Genomic DNA, 25,583 nt, shown 5'->3' with positions numbered 1-25,583 from the left:
TGTACGGTCACAAAAGTAAAAAAAAATGTGACCATTTATTAATAAAATCGCAGTTTGCTCAAACAAAACAACATATTTCATCACCTTTGAGTCACATGGTTTTGCGCGTAGGCTATTTTGCCCCAGTTTCCTGAGGAACTGGTTTATTGTTGCGTAAGTTTTAGTTCATATCCCAAATGTAATTTTGTTATAAGTTCTGGAGTATACCCCAATTACAAAACAGTAATTGCACTATAATAACGATGTTATGACACAATCATGATTTTTTTATTTTTATTTATATTTTGTGAAAGTAAAGCACTGTACAACAACACAGACGTCCCATGCGTTGTTTGCTGGGTCTCGTGAGAATGCACGCCCTCCGCGCACGCGGGTTATTCCTGCGGAATGACAGTAAATAGTGTGGCTGGATATGAGGGGCGGAGTCAGCGCGTCTACTCCACATCCATCAGAATAATCCCCAGCTCAGGACCTGAACGGATAAACCTCCATGCCGTGTGGAGGAGCAGGGACGCGTGAACATGGACACAGCGCTGCGGTGTTTTTTGTGTTTAGGCCTGTGAGGAGATCTTTGACCATATGGATTTACTGCGCTTTATGTCACGCTGAGCGATGAAGGATTCCGACAGCGAGTAACTTGAGCAGGACGCGCAGAATGAACTGGATAAACACTCTTCTAAACGTAGGATTTGAGTGACAATATATTGGACACGTGTAGGTAAGCTGGTCTGGTTTGTTAATGACTGTGTCTCAAAACCTAGCTAGCTTCCTGCATGGATAGCATTTTGGGGCATCGTAGGCGCGTTCTAATGCCCAAAAATGCGGCATAGAGCAGGTCGCCTGATGCGCATGCGCAGAAACAGGTGTAACGGCATGCTGAGCGCATTTTTTGCTTTTGTTTATCATGTCATGTTCTGCAGATACTGTTACAAGACGTCATAATAATGGACTCTGTTTCGTAGCTACTTAAAACACGAAAACACTGTTTTTCAAAGGCCGTGCGCAAAGTAAGTGACATTCAGCAACCTCACTGCGCTTTTTAATGAGAAATATAGCTCATGTAGACAAATATTTATGTTAATATGTTCTGATAGTTCTGTCAGAGTATTTTAACTGTTCGTTTTGCGTTAAAGGCATAAAATAGGCTAACAGTACCTTAAACAGTTATTTGGAAAGTATGGTTTTCTATGATGAACATCTGCATAGCAGTTTAATAATGTATACTTGCTGTACACGAGTATTTAAACTCTAGAGCATCGTATTCTTTAGTGTCAATAGTCAAGCGCTTGTGAGAACCACACAAACGATTGAGAAACCCCTTCAATGTTTCTTTGTAAATTTAATTTCACACCGTCAGAAATTCTGCATTATCAGTACGAAGAGGCAGGAATTCAGCATCAGTGCTGCAGCTGCCTACAGCCCATCATCTTCATGCGGTAGCCATGGCAATGGTCCAGCATTTACAGTAATATACTGCGACACTGCGGCAACAAGTTCTACATTCATCCTGACCCTGGCCACAGAGGCTCCGGGAAGAGGATCGCCGCTTAGCATTGAACACCAGTCAGATATTCTTACAGAATCATTAGTTTCAGACATCATGACACAGTAAACTTCTCAAAAAGCTGCAATACTACACTGTAATATTAACAAATAACAACACAAATATCACATGTGTACAGATGTGTTATTTCTGTAATTATTATATTTTTGTGTCAAGATGTGTGTGTTAAGAGTGAAATGTCAAGCATGTTTCATTCATGTTTAATGAGTTTCAGAGGTGTCAAAGTAAGCAGTGCATTCCTGTCTAAAAAAGTATGGCACTTTAAGTGAGAGATGATTACTAGTAATACTCCACTTGCATAGGAACAAAGTATTATGTCCCAAGCTATTAATGTTCCATTTAACAATTTTTGATTGGTTTCTTCTTTTGAAATGTTTGTTGAGATGTGTTTTATTTAATCTGTACATAAAATGTTACACTATAATTTAAAATCCGTAGAACAACAGATTTGCCATTTTACAAGTGATTTTTATATAAAGTCATTAACTGGAGTGGTTGCATTGTCAAGTTTGTTTTGGCACAGTACAGTCATTTCATACTATATCATTATATTTAATTTTTTGAAATGGAGGTAGTAAAGATTGTAAAAGTTGTTCGTTTTTTGGGGCAATGGATAAAAGTCAACCACACCAAAAATATCTCAGTTATCAACAGACTGTAAACAGTCACTAAGTTTGTTTCATGCACGTCTTTAAAGTAGAGCTTACATTTTCAGCTGTATTTTAGTTTAGTTTTTTGCTGTCATGTTTTTAGATAGTACTGTCTTAAACATTGCTGACCAAAGACCATTAGAGCAGCTGTTTTGATATTTTATCTTGCCGTTTTCATTGTGCCTCTTAACACTGAGCTGAATACCAGAGATAATATCTAATGAAATATTTGGACTTGTCTGGATTTTTATTGTGAGCTCAACCAGTAAAAATCCAGCCAGTCAGCATCTATTTTATTAAATATTGATCTATAGGCTTGGCCATACGTTATATTATACATTTTCTGGATTAGTCATGTCTGGGCTTTCTAAACGACCTAAAATATGTTTGTTTTTCTATTGTTTCCATACTGTCTAAAGGTAATGACCAGTTAGTTGTGTTTGAGATAGCAGAATACGAATACACACAATGTATGAGGACTGAAGACCTGTCAGTGGGTTATAAGCAAAAAAAATGAGATTGTACAATTCTTTTGAATTCACAACCCATTGCCCAAATTCTATATGTCCAATTATGTATCTTATGCTCTCAAGAATGCAGGTAACTGATTGTAACAAAGAGTTTTAAAAGAGCAAAAGCACCCTGTCATGAAGATTATCCGTAAACCTTGTGTACAGCATAATACATAATTCCTAATTGCAAATAGCATCAGCGTTTATGTAATACTTCAGTGTACAAAATGGCTGTAGTACCCTGATGTAGCTTTCTATTTAACAACATTGATTTTATCTCTTCATATTGCTCACCTGCACCCCCAACCCTTGTCTTTGTGTCTCTCCCTCTCTGTAGGTCTTCCTTTGTTAGCCAGTGTTCTACTTCAGTGCCTGTTCTGAGGAGCCTTTATGAATGACCCCCTTCAGTGACCTCCATTGACTTTGCTGGAAATGCTGAGGAGAGTAATGGATTTGTTCTTCTCTCTGCATCCATCCTCTTATTACCAGTGTGCCTGGATGCAGATGAATCCACACATACCGAGGAGACAGAGTGAGATCATTGTCATAGTAACTGCTGGACTGATAAAGCAATGTGCCGCAACTTGTGGCTAAAAGTCACATGTTCCCACTTAATAAAGAGCTACTGTTTTGAATGGTTCCTTATATCCAAATGGTGTGCTGCCAAATCCTGCACATCGAAAAGAAACCCAGTGCAGTGTATTTGGCTCTTTTTGTAGGGCACTGTGAAGTCGGTCTTCTCTGTCAGGTACAGGGACTGCTGAGAACTAATGTTGCCTAAAACAGATGTATCAACCTCAAGTTGCTTCAGTGATTGACTCTGGTTGTTTGCTGGAGTGGGCCAGGCTCCAACCTCATGGCATGGGTCAAACTATTTAAAAAGCCTGGAGGCAACATGGCTGGTACAGGTGCCTGGAGCGGGACGGGGCTGGGCAAGTCCTACCAGCCGGGCAGTATGATCTCTCTCGCTTTGACCAAAGGTCTTCTTAATGAGCCAGGCCAGAACAGCTGCTTCCTCAACAGTGCTGTGCAGGTGAGTGATGTACTGGTGAACACTGAAAATGTTCAGGTGTGGGATTTTACAAATAGTGAATGTGAAATATACCGTGCAATGCTGATGCAAAAACACTCACAGATACAAGAACTTGTTGAAAAATGGTTCTTTATTGGCTTTTATGGTTTCCTGAAGAACGTTTAGTATCCATGAAACCTACTGCACATATAGTAAAGGTTCTTTAACTTTTTAAAACGTTCTTCACACTAAGACAAATTATTCTTTTAAGAACTGTTTACTGAAAGGAGCCACTAAATGTTCTTCTATGGAATCGCTGCATGTTTTTGGACCCTTTATTTGTTAAAGTTTGTATATAGCTTTTTATCAAGGGTGCAAAATAATTTAACGTGGTTCACTAAGGTAGGCTGATTTTATGCAAACTAAAGACCTGCTTTTTACAGGTTCTTTGGCAGCTTGACATCTTCAGGAGGAGCCTACGGCAGCTCTCTGGCCATTTCTGCTTGGGTGATGCCTGTATTTTCTGTGCTTTAAAGGTACACACATGAAGGCTCAAATGTCTCAAAATTGTGAAGTAACGGTTCGCATGCAATAGAAAATGTCATAGTCTATTGTGATGCATATCCAAGTGAAAAATGTATGCTGAACTAGATTTTGTCCATCTGGAATTGATTAAATGATTGGAGTGTTGTCATTTGCTGATTGCTGTGATCTCATGTCAGTGACGTATTGCTAGATTATCGACTGGCCCTTATGCCCATATTCACGTTAGATTACGGATACAAAAATTGGCATATATACATTATTTATAATAAACTTTATTATATTCTATTTAAGAATAGACTAAAACATCTTATTTTGTACAAAACATAGAATCCATTATGGCTAGGATGTTGTCTGTGTATAAAGCTGTTCCAGTAGACAGTAAACAAGCTGTGAGTCTGGGCTTACTGGGTTCTGAGACACAACCAAAGAAACTGTCTATACTACATTGCTGAGTTTGTATGTGAGGATTATTGAATTGTTTCTTTTCATAGAGCATCTTCTGTCAGTTCCAGCAGAGTCGAGAGCGGGCTCTGCCGTCAGATACCCTGCGTCATGCTCTCGCTGAGACTTTTAAAGATGAGCAGCGCTTCCAGCTGGGCCTCATGGATGATGCAGCAGAGTGTTTTGTATGTTTGACCTCCAAAAAATGCATATATGCATATATATATATATTGTTTAGCTGTGATGCAAAAACACTGTTAAAAATCTAAAGGCTAATGCCAGTGCATTGGTTTCTAAGGCAAGAAAGCTTTAATTAAAACTGGAAGGAAGTGTGCTCATGTATGCACCTCTGGGAAGTTAAAGTGGAAAGGTTAAAGTTGTTTATACATCATCACCGTGTCAGCTGATATCATTTGATCAGGGTCCAAATGACGTTCACTTGTGACCATCACAAACAGTTATGTGTGCAATGTGCAGGGCGTAAGACATTTCATGAGTCCTGCAGTGTCTGGGCACTGTCTAAATGTTTGCATTTTATAGTAAAAACTTCACAACAGCATTAAATATAGTTCACCAAAAATGAAGTCATTTTTCTTGCTATCATATTTTTCCAAACCTGTATTCTTTTTTGTTTTTGTGGGACACAAAGTAAGATATTTTTAAGTCAGACATTTTCAAAATTATTCAGGTTTAGAATCACTAATGAAATAAAAATTTGTCCTGAAAAGCCAAATGGTGAAAGGCCTAATTAGAATGTATATTTTGTCCTTTTGCTAATAGTGTTTATTAAAATGTGTTTATTATGAGCAATTGGATATAATTGTTTACTGTTCTGAAAAATAATTTTGGTGCCATTAATGCGCTTTATTTTAAGTAGCTGTTTTGTGTTGTTTGGCCTACTTTGTGATAGGTTGATGTCTCTAATAATAACGACGATTTTTTAAAAATAACATGAAGACGTTTGAGGCTAGCACTAAGAATAACCGTGTCAATAGAGTCTGATTTATCACTGATCATTGTTTCCTTTTTGCTTTTTTTCATCTGTTTTGTAAACTATGGGAGACAGGAGAACATTTTAGAAAGGATACACCTGCACCTGGTTTCTGATTCAGCCACAGAAATGTGTACTTCTAAATCGTGCATCACCCACCAGAAGTTTGCCATGACCCTCTATGAGCAGGTACTATGATGCTTCTTGAAACAACGGTTTATTCTCATTGATTTCTGTGCTCGTTTTTGAGCCATGAAGTCAATCCAAGGCAGCCCATTACAATGGCAGATTTCTGTATTTTTGTTGGTATGGTTAGACCTGACAGAAGTTTCTTTCCTCGTGTAGTTTGTCTGTCGTAGCTGTGGCGCATCATCAGACCCTCTTCCCTTCACTGAGCTTGTGCACTATGTCTCCTCCACGGCCCTATGGTGAGTGAAATAGTCTACTCTAACTGATATTGTATGTGCTTTTATAAATGCAGTGTCAGTGTGAGAACTGACAGGGATGTTGTCAGAAAGCTTCGCAGAAAACAGAACTGTCTACGTTAAAGGATTACAGTTTAATTTGAGGAAAGTGGAATAGAGGTCGGCAGTGCAGTATGTCTGCTACCTAGAAACGAATGATCCTCTTTGTGCTCTTTGCTCTATTGTCAGTCAACAAGTGGAGCGAATCTTGGAGAAGACGGACAGACTACGTTCGGACATGTTTGGTGAACTGCTGCAGGCAGCCAACACCATTGGAGATCTCCGCAACTGCCCTGTATATCAGCTTTTCTTTTATTTTAAACCAGTTGCATGCGCATCCTTTTCTATGCATTTAAAGTGAAACAACTGAACTGAAATATAGGAGCCTTATAACAATGCTCGTTTTAGAAGAACATTTGAGACGACACTTAGAGGCTTTTGCAGCTGTCCTTTTTATATATTCTCTTTATGGACATTGTATTAATACTTCTTATGAATATTCCTAAATAAGTTCTTCTCAGGCTGTTTTTTAAAAGGCTTCTTATATTGTTTATTTTAGTTGAGCACAAATTGCACAGATAATCTTATATCCCTGAAAGAGCTGTCCATTCCATCGGTATATGAGAAATGACTTTAGTTTTAGCTTTAGCTTTAGCTTTAGTAGCGTAACTGGTAGCACTAATAATTATCATGTCAAGCCGCTGCCATCTTTTCTCTTCAGGCAACTGTAGTAAAAGGGTTAAACCTAGATATATTTCTCAAAAGTCTTTATAAGAGAAATGGATAAAAAAATAAAATAAAATAAATTATGTAAATCATAATCACACCCCTAGGACTCTATTCATTATTATGTTTTGGATTACTGTAATTAACCTCTGTCCATGCTTTTTTTCTGTGCACTTTCTTCTTGATAGGCACTACACAAATAAAACAGTATTATTGTTATATGCTGCATCCGTATACCTTTGTTTGACATTTTGCTCAGTGTAATTTGATCTGTGCATTGCAGAGTAACTGTGGGCAGAGTATCAAAATCCGCCGAGTGCTGATGAACTGCCCAGAGATCGTCACCATTGGCTTCGTGTGGGACGCCGAACAGTCTGACCTCACTGAAGATGTCATCCGCTCTCTGGGTCCAAACCTCAATCTCTCGGGGGTCAGGGTCAAAGCTCTCCGCACAGCTCCGGCTGTCTGAATTCATTTTTATTCTGGATCAGTATTTTTATTGTTCAGTATATATTCCATGACTCTCATGTTCTGTGTTGCTTATTAAATCAAAACATCGATTAAACAGTATCCAGGGAGACTGGCGTATATACCAAAGCAGTCCAAAACTAAATGTCTGTTTCTGTTTTTAGTTAACATCCTCATAAGTCAAAATGTTATTTCAGCTAGATTCCGAGGCATCACTTCTCACCTTTATTTATTTTATGTTAGTTGAAAACAAAATAAAAAAATTGGCATAGGTAAAATAATAATTTAATGACAAACACACACTACAAAATGACTAAAACTTTAGTTCAGGAAGGCAAATTCGATTCAGTTTCATGGCCTCACTGTACATGCATAAATATTAAATGTGCAATTCAGATGCCACATATCTGCTTTCAAGTATGTGTTGCTAAAGTCAGCCAGACCCCCCCTCTGTTAGACCTCAGTTTCCTCCTCAGCAGTCATATGAATGCTGCAGGCCAATATCACATAATGTCTAGGTCACTACACCAGAGGAGACATCATGAACCTTGGCACACTATGACAAAACCATCCTGTACATCGGCTTGAACTCCCTGAGCTAGAGGCAGTTTAGCCTTTCATTTCGATTTTTGAGAGATAGCATTCTGCAGATTGGACTGATATATTGCAGTAGACTAAATGTGTCACATTGTAAATCACAATGCTTCACAATATCTCCAGTCTTGAGTTTTATCTCACTATGAGTTTGCTCACTATGTTCTCTCTATTTCTTCAGCTGTTCTATAGAGTCACTGATGAAAATGCCAAGAAGAGAGATCTCCACCTGGTGGGAATGATCTGTTACTCTAGTCGACATTACCTAGCATTCGCTTTTCACAGCAAGTCTTCCAAATGGATCTTTTTTGATGATGCAACCGTTAAAGAGGTATTAAACAAGCACTCACGCACACATCTGCACATACTGTGAAATTTAGAGTTCATGATTTAGTTGATATTTCCTCTTTGAATTTGTTTGATCGTAGATTGTAGGTTCACACACCATAAGGGTTGATTCATGACATTCCACCAAAATCTTGGCTCCTGGAATCATACATGACAGGTGGTCTTCTCTATCGAAGGCCGTTTGAACTGCTGCAAAAAATACAATTATGACTTTTATTGATATGCTTTTATTGTCACAGTTATTTGGAGTTGGCTGACTATGTTCTAAAGGAGAAGCCAAAGTTCAGAAAATAAAAGTATCGCCATTCCACAGCTCAAGGATGCTATACAATAGGGATGCACCGAAATTAAAATTCTTGGTTGAAACTGAAGCCAAACAAAATTAAACACTAAACCGAATACCTAACACATTTTTTCCCCATATATTTTGTATATTTTTTCAAAATTGCATAAATTAAATAGCCAAAATGCGCTTTTTACTGTTTTATCTAGCTTTTCGTAAAAAAAAAAAAAAAAAAAAAAAAAATCAATTACAAAACAATTTAATAATATTTACTTAACATCAAACAAATAAATAAGTTATTTTATATAATATAATTTCTTTAAATAAATAAGTTAAAAAAAAATAATTTTTGGCCATTTTTGAGACCCTTTTCTTGAATCAGGTATGTATTTTTTACTGTACAAATAAATGCATCCTGGCTAACAAGCAGATATGCCGTGAGCTCATGCAGCGCTGTTTGAATGGGTCATTTCAACTACAAGTCATTTCGTGAATTCGGCCATCACACATAAACCAGCAACAGCCACCCTTCCTTTCTCATCGGAGACTTGAGATGCAGTGCAAAAGGTCCCTCGCTGTTGGTGCTTGTAATGATTGTAGCGTCTTTCTCAGACTTTTAAATGCCTTTACACTGCCCACATGTTTGCTGCATGAGAGTGTATTAAGCTATATTTGATCACATCAATTGTTTGGCATAATTTATTTGTTTTTTCGCTATTTTCGGTTGCTTAACATTCTGTGCATCCCTACTATAAAATTGAGATACACTAGGAAATTAGCAAAAATTGAACAGTATTACACAAGGACATAGTAAATGAGTTTCAGATTTTAGTTAGCACAAGCTATACTGAGTAATCCATCCTCCACAGAAGAGAGGTGGTATCTAGGGACGTTAACCCATGTTAACGTCATTGTGGTTATCTTATATTATTTACTACTAAGAAGTACTTTACAAAAAAAATGTTTAGAAACTACATCAAGTGCCTTGTTGTAGTCAGTACAGTGTCTAGCATACATTTTTATAATACTTGCATTCACTGAGTATAAAAGTATAGTCAACTGTGTTATTGAATTTATTTTTAGTTGAAGTAAATGTAATTAGAAAAACTGTTAATGAGGTGCAGAGCGAGTAATTTAAGCTAAATGAAGAATTAGAGCAAACGCAGTCTGTATGTGTTGTGATGTATGTGCTCTGTCAAGGTAGCTAGCAGCTGGTTGCCTAAGCCTGTCTGCTTTCTGGCCTAAGCTCCAGTGAGTCAGATACTCAAGCAGTACTGTGCAAAATATTGATCGAATTGGCACCTTCCCATAAAGGATGAAATAATTTTCTCTTCAACAGACCAAGTCTACATTACAAACTATTCCAATTACAGAGTCTCTGAATGCTATTTTACTGTATTCTCTGGACACCACTCGGATGTCATAGATGACATATCTCTATTCAGCGTATCTTTGACTAGATTACAGTGTGTGACATCTCCTTCGCTAACACATTTACCTTATTACTGTTTGGATTTCCCCAACTATAAATAATTCAGTCTATGTTTAAATATGACTCTGATTTAACAGGGTTAGACCGATTTAAGAAACTCAGATGCACCTTTCTGAAAACTTTGCTAAAAGTAGGTCATCATACGCTCTGAGATATAACTCTTGGTGTTCACTGATGTATTTTTGTGTCTAATATTTTGTATCTAGATCGGCTCCAAGTGGAAAGATGTGGCATCTAAATGTATCCGAGGTCACTTCCAGCCGCTCCTCTTGTTCTACGCCAACCCAGACGGTACGGCAGTGTCCAATGAGGATGCCCCCAGACAGACCACCATGTGGTCACGTTACAGCTCCCTCCTCAATGGGAAGGGGACAGGTAAAGATAAACCAAGCGTTTTTAGCTGCGTGGCTTGGGTGTAACCTTTTTATTATTTCATTTACTTACAATTTGAATCCGTTGAAACCTAGCATCATGTCAGCACGAGGGTTTTATTCCGAAATGAATGACAGAAAAGTAAATGAAGGAATCGAGCGGTTTTTTTATCATAAATCATTAAGCTGTTGTATCCAAAAACATGCGTCTATGAATACGTTTTGCAATTATTTTTATGAATTAAATTCTGTATGGAAATTAGGTACAGGCCAACATTCAGAGGGACTGAGAGTTACGTAAAACGCACTCTTATTCACTACTACAGTCCATTTGTGACCTTGAGCACAAATCCCAGTTTTGCAGCAAGCGTTTGCTGGGTGGATGAGTTGATTTCTGTGCGGGTTTCTGAACTCTACCGAGGACAGGGATTATCACCCACGCGCGCTTTCTCTCGCTTCCTTTCACTTGATCTCTCTCTCTCTCTCTTTCTGTCTCTCCTAATCCTTTCCCTCTGGCCTCTGCACTGCACTGTTATTCTCTTGTCCCCTCTACTGAATGTTCCCTCCATTCTCTCTTCCATTCTTGCTTTACTCTGACTCGTGTGCTAAATGGATATCCTCCCCAGGCTGTCATATTCACCTAGTCCTATTGGAATGGGAAAGCATTCTTACTTTTCCATGAATATCTGTAAGTAGTGCTTGTATTTTTTTCTTTTGTCCTTTAAGCGTCATTGATTTGATACTATGGTACTGACAACAGTGTGATTCGGCGTGGAGCGCCGTCGTATGTGTAACTACTGCAGTTGTGCAGAAGCAATTTGTCCTTTTGATAACTTCCCTCTTCTGTTGGACCTTTGTGAGCTTTCTTGGTAGTTGCTCGGTCTTTTGTAGACTGTGAAAGGTCTTAATGTGTTTTCTGGATTTGTTCCTCTGGTGCTTTTGGAAGGATGTTTAATGTGGGATCTGCGCCAGCTTGTTCCTGCAGTCTCTGCTGAGCTCTGTACTTCAGACTGAGCTGGCAACACTTCTGGTGAGCAGAAAACAGATGCTTTCTCGGCAGTGATAGACAGCTCACGCTGCCATGATTTCATCAAAGTTGCTAAGTTTTCACTGGCGTTAAATGATGGGCTTGATGACAACGTTGCCTAAGAACGCTTGGCTTTGAAAATAATGTTTTTGCTAGTAGTGACAAAGAGAACATCAATGAAATTGGTGAGTTTTTTTGTGGTCTTTATTTTGTATGGTTAACCTATTTAACAAAGACTATTTAGGAGCAACAATGCTTTCTAAACTTATTTTATTTTACATCAACATTTTCCTTGTAAACGGTAAAGAGGACGCATACGTGTTCCTATATGAAGAGCATCATTTCCTGACATCACTGACCCTTGAAATGAAACTGGCAAAAAGCCAAATATCGCATAACTAAAAGTAAGCAAGAATTCAAAAACATTAAAGAAAGCATTCATTTTGTTATCGTTGTGGTATTGCGGTAATCATTGTATTATTATTGGTGTGTTCTGTTCTCAAGGTCATGTTTCATGTTTTGATTAGTTAATATTAGTTTTGACAAAATGCATCTATTGTCACTGCAGTCTTTTTTTCAGCATTGTTTTGCAGTCAGCTCAAGATTACATAAGTAGAGTATTTAATGGTATCTTTCTTTTTAAGATAGATTTTATGATTGATGTCGATTTGAATCGAAAGAATTTTCTATTGTTTCATCTTGATGGTTTTAGTTTAACTGGATTATTATTTCCTATTTGTTTGATTTATTTTACAATATTTCTGTGTGTACAGTGGCAGACTTTGCTCTTCATCTATGGGGAATGCGGTAATCCATGTGCTTGTTTTTTCCCTCTTCAAACATCTGGGGTGGCTCACTGCGTGCCCTATATAAGCACATAATAAGCAAGTTTGTCCTCTCTCTCTCTCTCCCAGCAGAAGTCTGCAGCAATGTAGTTCAGGAGGCCTCTACCCAAAGCTGCTTGTTAGGTTGCCTTATTTGATTACTTAACTGTGTGCACTGGATGAAATACAGAATCAATTTATAAAAGTCCATATTAAAAGAGGTCGGCCTACAGCAGTATGACGGAAAACGAAAAAGTGGTAGTAATCACGTTTTATATCCCTTGCATCATGTGCTATGGATGAAGGTTGTTTCTTTCTTTCTTCTTCCTCCCTTCTCTTTTTGTACCACATATAAGAAAAGGTTTGGATTGACATGAGGATGAGTCAATTATCTTTTTTTTTTTAGTTCATAACATTGCAAAATATTTTCAGGTAGACACTGAACAGTAATTCGAATTACTCTGTTTGTCTTTCTCTGATTGTCTTTGACAGATACTCAGCTGTCAGGCTCTAAGAAACTGGACAGTGTGAGAGATATGAGTGCTGGTTCCCAACGAACAAATCAGGGATCCCACAAAACAATGCAGTCTTCAGCCAATCGGTGTAGGTCATCATGATTAGTTATTCTTCCATTAAATGGTTAGCTAAAGAAACAAAGGAAGTTTGGAGAAATTGCATTAGAAACATACTCATTTCACAAAATTCTCCCTCTTGAATGTCCCAGTTAAAGTGCTTCCAGAAAGTCCCAGCAGGTTCCGAGAGTCTTCCAGAGATTTTTCTCACCGAGGAGGAGGACAGAAAAGAGAGAGCGAAAGAAGCTACCGAAGATCAGACACTCTCCAACACAAAGGTATGTTAATAAAATAATGAGTTATTCTAAAATGTATTATCGTGTGCACTGTAGCCTCTGTGGTCTGAAATAAATACAACAAAATAACGAACAGAATAGATAGGAGTTCATACAGAATATGCGTCATACAATAGTTGTACCTTTTTACTAATGCCACTATAAAACATTTAGACATTAACTATTATTATTATTATAATTATTCTTTCTATTATTATTATACATCTTATTATAGTGTTAGTAAAGGCCGTTCTTCACTTTTGCATTTTGTAATTCATGGAGATTTGTGTGTTACACATGTAATACGGTTTCCACTGGTAATATGCATCAGTCATGAGACATCCTCTACAGGCCAAAACAGAATTGCTAAACCTTTTTATGAGCACCAGAGCCCTTTTAGCATAAGCCGATTTTAGACTTTTAGTTTGGTACTATAGTCCTGTGGGTTTTTTTTTGCTACTTCGTGTCTCCAAAAAGAGATTTTATATTGGAGAAAGTATACAAATATTTTGAATATTTGAGATATATATATTAATGGTGTTATTCAGTTCAGACATTAGATTTTTATGTAGCTTTTTTTTATGCAAATATTTGTCACTCAGTTTTCCAAATAAATGCATGAAACATTACAATTTGAAAGAATTTCAGTTACAAAGAATCAGTGACGAATCACTGAAACAAATACTTTTTCTGTGAATCTCTTTTGTCATAAGATTTTACTTTAGCTCATGGGCCAGCATATACAGCCACCGATATAGTTCTGGAAGTTTGAAAACATAGGAGCAGTGTGCTGATCATGAGTCAACTTTTCTATTTTCAGTTTGCTCTGACAGACGGAGCTTCTAAAGGCAACTTCCACACAGGAAAAAAGTTTGAGTACTGGCTAAACTCCAAAATAACAGCAAACCATCTGTCCTATCAAACAGCCTGCCGAAAGCATATACTGTTCAAAGAGGCTTAAAATTCATGTTGAAATCAGCAGAAACTTATTGTCACGCTTTGGCTAAACGTGCTGTTTGCAGGAGCAGGAAGATGAAGATTAAAGCAAACAGACTTTATTAACAGAAGGAAATGAATGTAAGCGTTGATTAGAAATCACAGCTAAAAGAAAAAAAGCGGGAACGTAAATACTAAAACAAACAAAGAAATAATGAAAGGACGAAAGGACAAAACCATATTAATCCATTAATCCATAAAAACTAACTGAAGTACTCAATTAGTCAGGGAAACAAACTAAAAACAGAACATAACAGTGACTCTTATGAAAGTTTTTTTTTTTTTGCCAACACTTTATTTTAAGGTTCAATCTAATAATTAAAGCTGTAAGCAGCGTTGAAAGGGCCCTCGTGCCCAAACTCACTGTGAATTTGGGAAAACAGCGAATGGTGAGCAATACGCATTTATAAGTTGTAGATATATATAGATGTGTTCAGTACATGCAGATGTGTTCAGTCTAGGACTCATCGAACATGCAAACGTGAAGTTTGGGGCATATTGGACATTGTATGGCTGAGTTACAACAACTTGCAGAAATTTGTCAGGCAACAACACCCTTTAACGGAAACCCAAGACCTTCGCAAATGAACATTACATAGTTTAGCCCTTTAGAGTAAACTGACCAAATATAACGTTTATTTGCTGGAGCATAAGAGTATTCTTATCAAACATGTGAAGGTTGGGCAATTTGACAGTGTATGCCTGAATTGTAACTTCCTATTTAATGGCGAAACATTAAATTTAACGAAAACTCTTTGTAATTTAACGTCACAAATGACTAAATTTGGAGTTGATCTCTAGGAGGAGTTTGTCTAAATTCAATGCCTGAAATTAGCAAAACAAATGCCGTTTTAAAATAACGGACTTGTTTAACCTATTTTTGGCCTTCTTCTGGTCTTAGTTTTCCAAATACATTTTGGGCCATTGTATTTTGTGTATATATAATTTTAATTACTTGCCAATTGAATAACATTATGATTAATTTTTAGATATGACATATCCTCGATCATCTTCTCCCCCTGAGAATGGCCCGAGGTTTCATTCTGACCAGAGACACAGAACTCTTCCCTCACGAGTCTCTCGACCTGAGCATTCTTCAGTACATCCTCGTGTATCGCTCCAGGAGTCCACCCGCTCAAACCAGGGAATGGCCTCTGGCTCTACTCGTCACATCGATTCATCCCTCTGTCACCGTGGCACTGCAAGTCTCCCGGAGCGTAGCAAGTCCAAGCCGTCATGGAGACCAGTGCGAGAGGTCCTGAACGTAGACAGCGTGCTAAGCGAACTAGAGCGGCGCCAGCAGCAGCAGCAGCAGCGCGGGAGCCCTCGATGCGTCCGTCGCTTTGGCCACGAGAGAGGACTGATGAAGGAAAAACAAAAAGGTCTGATGACTATTTATGAAGATGACTCGCGTTTGGAGACCGAAAGTCAGAGCTCCCAGGAGTCTCAGCGACAGATGATGGTGACGAGGCCTAAAGGTGGAGCAAATGTAGCGCAGCGGAGCGATAACTGGATGATTCAGAGGACAGAATCTGGATACGAGAGCAGCGATAGGTTGAGCAGTGGTTCCACCAATCCTGACTCTCCAGGTGTTGAGAACTTCACAGGCAAAGACATCAGACTCAGCCAAGATGCACAGCACCTCAGGTAAGAGAAGTTAAGTAGTCGTAAGTGTGTGATTTGTCCTTTGGATTCCTTGATCTTGATTCAGTGTTGTATTTTCTCAGGGATCAAGGCCATAATAACCAAGGTGACTCAAAAATGGAGGCAGTGCGTTCTCCGCTGTACCACAGTGAGTATTGATCTCACGTCATGTCACATGGTTTCTAGTTTAAACCTGTTTAAACCATCCTGTCAGAATGAGAGCTCTAACGGTTGATTAAAACATCACAATAATCCACAACTAATCCACATAACTCCAGTCCATCAATTGACATCTTGTTAAGTGATAAACTGCATGTTTGTGAGAAACATCCAGGTTTTTTTTTAATTATACAGTTGATAAAACTAATATATTCACTTGTTTGAGTATATATTTTTAAGTTGGTCCATAGAATATATATATGTTTTGTGTAAAGCTGTTAAAAGATTCTTCACAGTGATGCCATAGGAGAACTATTTTTGGTTCCACAAAGTACCACTTAGTCAAAGGTTCTTTAAAAAAACATCTCTTTCTTTTTATAATCTAAAGAACCTTCTTTTTGTCAGAAAGCACCTTTTCTGAAACAGAAATGTTCTGACGCTAAAGGGTTTTTTATGGAAACAATTACACAAAAATGTTCTTAGAAAAAGCACTTTTAATTTTAAGAGTGCAGTAAATGAGCTTTTTTAAGATTTGAAACGGACAAGTCGTGGTCCAGAGTATGCTATGTTTTATCTTCTTTGCTTTTAAATATAGTATTTGACATTTCTAAATTAGTGTAGAAAGCATAACGTCATGTCGCAAAATGCACTTGTAAACTGTATTTCATGAATCAGCATATCACCAAATGCTCATTCTTTACATATTTTTATTTTAGCAACATGCAAATTTTAAGCTACACGTGAAATCAAGCTTCATCAACCCCCAAAAGACAGACAGGCATTTGAAGTTGTTCCAAAAGACTGAATCATCTACAGTTTTGTCATGTTTTTGTATACTTTGTGATTTTACGCCGCTGTAATTCTCACTAATTCCATGGTAGCGCATGGTAGCATGCCAAAAACTGAGAAAATCCCTCTCTCCTCTTCTACTTCACAAGAGACAGAAGCAGCTTAAAATTTAAAACACTTTTCCCCATTAAAGAATGATATATTTTGCATTGGAAGCAGAAGAGAGATAAAAACGAATTCTTTATAAAGTTTAAATTGCGCTGGTCGATGAGGCTCCTAGTCCTTCAAATCCACACGCGCTGTAACAACCGTCTTGGTTTCCCAGAAGTCATGGAATTTTAAAGCCCTTTCTTAGTAAAGCACAAGAAGACAGCAAGATGGCACACATTCAGCTAAAGACAGAATACAAAATTGCGAAGAATGCAAAAACATCATTGTAAAATCGTAAAATGTATTCCATAAGCTTACTGAAGCCCAAATCTTTGACTTAGAGCACGTGTTGTATCCTGTGGCTTTATCCTCACATGGAGCTCAGCAGGTTGGCAGGAAAGAGATGAATAGTCTGTCTATTTATAAATAAGTGAGTAGGATGTGTCCTAGTGAGTGTGTCTGTGCCCACTGCGATCCAGCTAGGAGGATTTTGGCAGTTCTTTTCCTCTGTCGCTACACACCCATGGCAGAGATGCAAAAATTCACCTTTATTGTCTGTTGTTTGATGTCTCATGAAATAAGTTATCGCACATTTGTTCCCTCAGGTAAACATTTGGTTAAAATTCAGGGAAAGAACTCAGAACATCTCATGAAAGGCAGCCCAAGTTCAAGGTATTTACAGGATTTGTTTTTATACCGCAAATACGTTACAATGTAAAATTCACATTTACAACAGTATTTCATGGTGATATTTCAATCACAGTTTGCCTTAGGGAATACCAAGGAAACTTTTCTAATAATATATAAACAAAATCTACAACAACAAATGTATATTCAAGTTAAAAATGTGGTAAAAACAAACTTGACAGTTATGCATTTAGGTCATATCTATAAATTTATTCATAAATGCATTAAAAATACACAAAATTAAAAAAGTAAAGGTGATATTATTGGCCAATCATATTGAAGTCTATCTTAAAAAAAAAATTTTTTAAGCATATTTAGCTGCCAAATCAAAGTTTTGTGTTTGCAAATGCTGGAGACGGGAAAAAAGATGTTTTAAAAATGTAAAGATGCCTTTTGTTGTGTTCGTGTTGCAGGAAAGTGGAGTAGTATTGTATATTTTTACATTTTGCGTTTCACTACCGCAAAAGTGTGAACATTTTTTGTGTGTGTGTGCTCAAAAACATCATATCACTACCACTGAAGTGTCGAAAACTATATTTTCTGGGCTCAAAAACTAGTCCATAATAATAAAGCCAGTAATATTTTAACCGAAGCTATTTAAAAATCATTCATTAAATAAAGTCATTACATAATTTTCTTTCTTGAAATGTTTTAAAGGTTTTCTGAACCATGTGAAACCACCGCTAATGCAAAAGTGCTTTTAATTCTAGATTTGCAAATAATTTGTCATTTTATTTATCTCTGTGTCTATTGGTCAAGTGTATAACCGTCCATTTTGGTAAACGGGATTAGTTTGTTCAACGGTACAGGTGGAGGAGGTTCATGAGTAGAGATGTTGTTAAAAGATATGAAATGGTGTCATCTAAGTTCATGTGTTCATGTTTACCAGAAGGAAGCTGAGATACTCATCCTGTGGTGCCAGGAAAGGGTGCAATGCAGAGAAAGACCCGTCGACTGGTGAACTTCAAGCAGAGCAACAGGAAGTTTCCATGCGATGGCACCACAGCCCAGAAAGCCCTCTACTGCGCCGCCTGGGCAAGATCAGCAGTTCAGAATGTAACAGTTCTGACGAACTCACTAACCCTCTTTCAGAGCAAGAAGACAGCGCTTATCGTTCCAGCACCAGTGAAGTCGCTCCACACGAATCACCGGGGCCTAATCGCAGCTACCCGTTGCAGCCAAGGGAAGATTCAGCCATAGCTCCATCGATGCCAACTTACTCCAAACACGCCCAGCGGCCCATCGAGATAAAGACTCCACCCTTCCGTCCCAGAATTTTACAGGAGCCATCGCAGACGGCTTCCAGAGCCTCCGCCCGGGGCATTCCGTCCTCGCACACCACCACAGTACACAGGCGATTGGAAGTCAACGGCACGTGCCCAAGCTCGTCCGACGTGAGTTCTGACCAGGAGAGAGGGGAGCAGGTGTCCAGCGAGCCTGAAGAAAGATCTTGTGTTTGGGAAAAGCCATCTGCTTCGGTGTCTCCAGGATCTGGAGTGGCGCTGACTACTTATTTCTCTGTGGATAACTGTATGACAGACACCTACAGACTGAAGTATCACCACCAGAGGCCGTTGGTCCTCTCCATGCCTGAGCCGAGAGGAGCTGTCAAGGACGGGAGAGACACAGGACACTCAAGCCGCATAGAGAGCCAATCTGAGCGTGCCAAAAATAAGCCTGACCCTGGTATGTTAAAGCTCAGCTGATCTGATACACTGTTATATTGCTGTTACCATTCAAAAGTTTGGGTCAGTAAGAGATGGTTTTGAAAACTAAGATAAATTTATTTGACCAATATAATATACAGTTAAAGTTTTATTAATATTAGACTTAAATATTTTTAAAAATACAATTTTAAAGCTAAATTTTAAGCAGCTATTATTTTAGTCTTCAGTGCCCCTCGATCCTTCAGAAATGACTTGGTGCTCAGGAAACATTTATTAAAATGTTTGTGCTGCATAATATTTTTTGTGAAAACTGTATGTGTATATATATATATATATATATATATATATATATATATATATATATATATGCAAAACAACAGAATTTATTTCAAATATAACATTAGAAGAAATGTCTTTACTGTCACTTTTAATTTAATGTATTCTTGCTGAGTAAAAGGCCAAAAATTTCAAAAAGGCACAAATTTCAAAATTGTCTTAAGCGTTTTTTTTTTTTTGTATTCGTCATCTTTTCCTATCAAAATGCGTTCACGTATGCAATTTCAAATGCAGAAAATAGAACATGATTAAAAATTTTATGACGAACGAACCTTTCGGATGCATTGTTTAAATGAGGTTGTCATGTATATTTTTCGATTCGAAAACAATTCAGACAAAGATTTTGTGCAATGACCTTACAAAGTTAATTTCTTTACATCTTTCTGATCTCAAACTTTTGAACAGTAATGTATGTATTTAATAACTTAATAACTGTAGTTATTAGCTTAACTAAATTAAATTATCCCTTCCAGGCAATAGCAACAATAAGCCCACTGCTAAATGGCACCCTGTCACTTCAAAAGGGCTAGATGAACATGGATATTTGTGAAAGTTATGGTAAGTTCTCACTAAACCTTCAGATACAGTTTTATCTGTTGGTTCAAATACAAAAGTTTAAAAAGTACAATTAAGTAATAATTGCACATTTTTGTAGCAATGTAGTCACTTTAACCACTTTATTTACTATTATTGCATTATATAACACAAACTGAGATTGAACTGAATTCATGCATTTAAGAGAATTTATGAATTATTAAATGCAATTGTTAATGGTTAGTTCATGATACCCACTAACTTATGTTAACAAACCCTTAAAGTTAAGTATTGATATTAATGGCTGTGATAAATACTACAGTACAATGTTTAAAACCTATATCTATGATGTCAGTCTGAAATTTTCTAAAATGATTTTAATGATTTTTTTTCTTTTTGTCTGAGCCTTAAAACCAGTCTCATTGATGAAATATTTGAAACACGCAAGCTACGCTAATAAATGATCGTTAGTGTTCCACACGTACATCTTTCTAGTTACTTTGTATTTAATGATGTCTCATATTCAGTGTAACATATCATTAGAATAGAGCTGAGCTAACACAGCAAACATCAGTGCAGATGTCAGCCATTTTACGTCTAAATAACACAGAATTGTGCTGAGAAAGACCATAAAAGAACATAAAGCAGTGAAAAAGCTGAGCCAAGCAAACTAAGATTGTTACAAGGCAGTGGTACATGCAGTGCTATATTATTTTGATAAAAAAAAACATGAAGGAGACGGGCTAGTGGTAAGAAGATATTAGAGATACTGGCAGGTTTATTTTTTACCGTTGTTAGCTGGATTGATAGCAGGATGCGTCTGTCCATAACATACCTTTATTAAGGAAAAGCCAAACTATGAATAATAAACAAACACAATGGGCTATTGTGATTTCAGTTGGGACTGAATTTGGAAGAGCACACCAGACTTAATATTTCTGCCATATAAACATATAGTAAAATAGTGAGTAGACGAATCATTTACAAAATCATTCAAATCAAATATATACATTAGTTGAAAAACTGTAATAAAAATGGCAATCACATAAAACCTTTATGTTAATTCATAATATTAATATACACTATAGTAAATGATAATGACAAATAGTAATAAATGAGGACTGTGCTGTTCTGAATTCACTGAATGACTATTCATAGCTTATGAAATTTTGACCTTTTGTACTTTATGTAATTAAAAACATCCATCCATTCTCCAAACTGCTTGTTCTTCTGTAGGGTCACGTGAATTTGAAAACAATGCGGTATAATCAGTCTTCTTTCTTGTCAGGTCCTGGTGACCCCGTGAGACGTAATGCAAGAGAATTGCCAAAGAAGTTGAAAAAAAAAAAAAAAAAAAAGATTGTTTTTGTACTTGTAATTACACCGTCTTTGTATCTGAGGGCCAGTGATAGGAGAGACTTGTCCTTTTGTACCCTCTTCCTGTAAATTGTGACGTCCGAGTATCTTATAAGAGCCATCCACAGGAGGGCAGTATGCACTTTGGCTTGAATCAGTATTTGCTTGTAAACAGGAATGACCATTTTATGCTGAATATCAAATTGATTATCTTTTACTGAATCGTGACAGGTAACAGAATATATATATATATATATATATATATATATATATATATATATATATATATATATATATAAAAAATTGTCTTAAAAGACAAAAATGGCGATTGTGTTATTGACTTTAATTTTATTGCAAATGGACCTTTGTACATACTCCCTAGAGGTTGTTTGTGGAGTGCCTTCCTGCGATTTTTTTCATGCAAAACACTGACATGATTCAAAATAAATGATATCCACTATATATTTTTGGAGATGTCTATGCAGTTATTTTTATTCTTTGTTTAATAAACTTCAAATGTTCAATCGCTGGTGCGGTCCCTTCCTTCGTGTGTTCTTTCCTGTGCTGACTTAATGTATTCCTATTTGAAATAAGTTAATTTATCATGACGCATACAGCACGTGAACAAGACTTCTCACTAAAGGATGTAAAAATGGCTTTATTGCCACAAATATCAAAACTCACAGTGCAAATGACACATGATTTACATACATGCTTTGTAAACTTCAGGGCTGCCAATTGTTAAATCCCCATATTATCAGGTTGAACATCTATGTTTGCAACATGTAAAAGTTTCACATCGTCCCACTAGAAAGTTTGGGAATGCTGATGTCATTTTAACCCCTCTTGAAAATCCTCTTGGCCTCGACTCCCTCATAGGTATAGCTCTGTAAGCAAAAAAAACAAACAAAAACCCAGTGACTCAGTGTTTTGATCTGAGGTTTCGTCTTCATTTGGTAATAAACAGCAACTCACCTGTACAAGTTCATCACCAATGATCTTCCTGGTTGTGACTAGCAGCTTTCCGTTGTCCTTGCGTGTGAACGTCCCCTTAAGCGTGTCACCCTCCATGACCCAGGATCCCTACAATCAGAAGGTCACAAGGTCAGACTCTGACATAGCAGTGATCTTAGTTGTTTCTTCAAGAGGCTTTTTTTATAAAAGTTACACATTCTTGTCTGTCTCTCAAAAATTCGAAGTGAACTTTGTAGCTTCTGCCCCCATTAAAAAAAGAACATCGATTAAGCAAATAACCAGCTTGCAACATTGAGTAAACGTGACACTGATTTAACACAAAAGAGTTAATGTATAACTAATCAGGTCCATGTTATTGTTTGCATCACCGTTCGGCACTGCTCAACAAGCATCTCAACCTTTGCCCTTGATCATTACGCTTTTAGAAAAAGTTACAAAAGCCGTCACTGGACCCTTTCAAAAGACGTCTGCACCTGAAAAGTGCATATCAGTACCTCGAAGGTGCATATTAGTACTTGCCTCAGTGATTTATTTTGTACCTTTTTGCAGCAATACCAAAGAACACCATTTTGTGTCGCCCAAAGAAGCTTTTGTGGAATCTGCACGTGAGAAACAAAAGAAAACAGCTGAGGTCACTGCACTTACTGTGAGCTCCGTGCCGTCTGCCAGGGAATAGTCGAAGGTGACACCCAGAGTAAAGTTAATTTCCAGTGTGCGGAAAGTGCTGACTTCCTTCACGTGGAACTTGTCTCCGGTCTGTTCCAGGGTGATCTTCAGGTTGTCATGAGAAGCTAGTTTCCTTTTAACCATGTTGATGCCTGTTGAAGATATACAGCGCACGCGCACCTTATAAATAATGCCTGCCTGAAATTCAAAGAATCCTGCAGCGTTTGATCTGGTATTCAGCAGTTCACCGGCTAGGCTGAGCTTGTGTGTGTCAACTCACCCATTTCTTCCATGAACTTCTCGTAGTTGTCATTGCGGTCGACTTTCCAGGTCCCGTTGAAGGTCATGATGACGGACTGCTGTGATTCTGACGGTGGCCTTACTTTACCCTGCCCTCGTCTTTTATACCTGCGTCGGTGACAGCACGCTGTCTTATCTAAATATTATCTTCATGCTGATGTGGCTGAGTAAAGCTCAACCGAGAATAAATCTTACCCTCCCTCCAGGCTATACATTACATATCCCAGCATGCCTTGCTTATTCACTAATTGTGCAAAAGAGTGGAGGCTTCGAGTCATTCCATGAGAACAAGCGCTCACTTGTATTGTGTGGTTCAAATATTCACATTGCAGTAGCTGCTTTGTTGCTTGCACACAAAGTCCTGCTCTTGTTTGAATTGTTCGCTGTTTAAACTGTGTAGGGCGCGTCTGTTCAGCAGACTTGTGGTTTATGTAGCAAGACTTAGGCAAAGAATTTTAGCGAGCGTCATTTGACGTCCGTTAAACCTGTTGAGAACTGCGAAAGGCGAAACTCTTCATGTTTGACATGACTCACCAGCTTGCTGGGAATTTTTCACTGTCGCTGCTTACATTGAGTCAAGTATTGAGTGAAAAAGATACTAATGAACATTTCAACTAATGAGGCTTTCCAAATATGAAACCAAAGCACAAGCACGTGGAGTGGACGTTTCATCTGGAGACTCCTTGACAAGATAAAGAGATATAAAGAGATACGATAATCTCTGATAATGGTTTATTTCATCATTACCTCAGTCTTAATCTCGCAGCAGGCCAATATAAGAAGACCTTTGAAGACCTTTGGTATCGTCCCATTGCAAGACCTTTGGTATTGTCCCAGCGAAAGTGAAGATAAGAAAAACTCATTTATGATATTTACGGTTTAAAAAAGTTCACAAGGTTGTGGTCATATGAATTGTTTCAAGAAAATAGCAGTAATCTTATTTCATCGAGTGTGTTAATAAGACTTAGGCTATTAGGCTGCGTTTGTAAAACGTTTTATTGTAAGGTATTATTGTATTTTAAAATAACTTTTTTCTATTTTAATATTTTAAAAGAGTAGTAATTATTAACTTAAGCAAATAGCAGCAGCCATTATTCTCACCTTCAGTGTCATTTGATTCTTCAGAAATCATTCTTTTATAAGCCGATTAAACATGTATTACTATCAATGTTAAAAACAGCTGTGCCGCTCAAGATTACAATGCAAACCATCATACTTTTTTTCAGGATGCTTTGATTAATGGATAGGGGGAAAACAGCATTTATTTGAAATGAACTTTATATTTGCATTAACATTACCATTAATGGTAACATTATAGCGTGCATGTTTTTTGACGGTGCATCCTTATTAAATAAAAATATTAATTTCTTAAAAAAAAAAAAAAAAAAAAAAACGGGCCTCTGTGGTTCATAGACTGTATGTATGATTATCTGATTATCATCTGGCACAACCGTATGAACAATGATGGGTGTTTATTAATCAGGATGAAGTCATGCTCGGTTGCTGTAATCCATTTTTTCTTGTGATATGAACTTGAACTCTGTCACTAGGGCAATTCAAAACTGATTCTATGATGTTTTAATCTTTTTATTACATAATTAGTAGTGCGCTTGGCATGGTGTTGTATTTTACTACAGAGGAATAGTAACTGCTAGCCCAGTTTATGTCCAGTAGGTAATGATCAACTATAATCTGCAATATACAAGTGAAAGTTGATTTATCTAATATCGGAAGTAGAAATATTGCAAATGTTGTGGTTCTAGTGACAAAGTTCACGGCGAACTATAAATTGCAGTGAAGTGCAAGCAGTTACATATTCATACCACAAGAAGGAGACAGTTGCTTTAATATTTGACACAAGTTTTAAGAGTGACTCACATTCATGTGTTTGTTAATGTCTGACTGCAAAAAGGCAATATTTGTCTCTGGTAATGATAATACATTAGTCTGCTCATATTGTCTAGGGTTTTTTGCGAAATTATGATCATAGTAAGCATTTTCAATTGCCAGAAAATAAACACTTTCAATGTATTTAATCAATCCGTACACTCCAGACATTTATATTTTTTGTTAACGTTTCTTTTCATAACACATTGTCTATAAAGAGACTGAGCCTGAGGGTGTGTTTGACTTTTGTAAAAACAATATGAATTTAGATTTGACT

General features: G+C 37.3%; 2 protein-coding genes across 5 annotated transcripts; one reads left to right on the top strand and one right to left on the bottom strand.

Moving 5' to 3' along the window:
- The first annotated feature begins 356 nt into the window (after window positions 1–356).
- On the top strand, window positions 357–21,940 carry usp53b (ubiquitin specific peptidase 53b). 4 transcript variants are annotated; one of them, XM_043248892.1, is made up of 19 exons: window positions 863–1,007; window positions 1,358–1,563; window positions 3,064–3,759; window positions 4,182–4,274; window positions 4,776–4,910; window positions 5,792–5,905; window positions 6,062–6,144; window positions 6,370–6,475; window positions 7,190–7,336; window positions 8,150–8,299; window positions 10,298–10,466; window positions 12,806–12,916; window positions 13,038–13,163; window positions 15,146–15,803; window positions 15,884–15,948; window positions 17,504–17,570; window positions 18,475–19,271; window positions 20,062–20,146; window positions 21,411–21,940. In XM_043248892.1, the coding sequence occupies exons 3-18, from the start codon at window positions 3,583–3,585 to the stop codon at window positions 20,136–20,138; spliced, it is 3,075 nt and encodes a 1,024-aa protein (XP_043104827.1). In that variant the 5' UTR covers window positions 863–1,007; window positions 1,358–1,563; window positions 3,064–3,582; the 3' UTR covers window positions 20,139–20,146; window positions 21,411–21,940. The 4 variants fall into 4 exon arrangements, with proteins under 4 accessions (XP_043104920.1, XP_043104673.1, XP_043104827.1 ...); XM_043248985.1 differs by lacking the exons at window positions 863–1,007; window positions 1,358–1,563 and adding an exon at window positions 357–718 and having other exon boundaries at window positions 18,478–19,271; XM_043248738.1 differs by lacking the exons at window positions 863–1,007; window positions 1,358–1,563 and adding an exon at window positions 358–718.
- Window positions 21,941–22,116: 176 nt separating this feature from the next.
- fabp2 (fatty acid binding protein 2, intestinal) lies at window positions 22,117–23,560 on the bottom strand. The gene is made up of 4 exons (XM_043249491.1): window positions 23,400–23,560; window positions 23,099–23,271; window positions 22,454–22,561; window positions 22,117–22,365 (listed from the first exon to the last, which is right to left on the bottom strand). Exons 1-4 carry the CDS (start codon window positions 23,464–23,466, stop codon window positions 22,315–22,317), a joined length of 399 nt encoding a protein of 132 aa, XP_043105426.1. The 5' UTR covers window positions 23,467–23,560; the 3' UTR covers window positions 22,117–22,314.
- Between the last annotated feature and the right edge of the window lie 2,023 nt (window positions 23,561–25,583).

The sequence above is a fragment of the Puntigrus tetrazona genome, chromosome 1, assembly GCF_018831695.1.
Source record: "Puntigrus tetrazona isolate hp1 chromosome 1, ASM1883169v1, whole genome shotgun sequence".
Classification (NCBI taxonomy): Eukaryota; Metazoa; Chordata; class Actinopteri; order Cypriniformes; family Cyprinidae; genus Puntigrus; species Puntigrus tetrazona.
The sequence above is the reverse complement of the archived record's forward strand: the minus strand, read 5'-3'. Positions and strand labels throughout refer to the sequence as shown.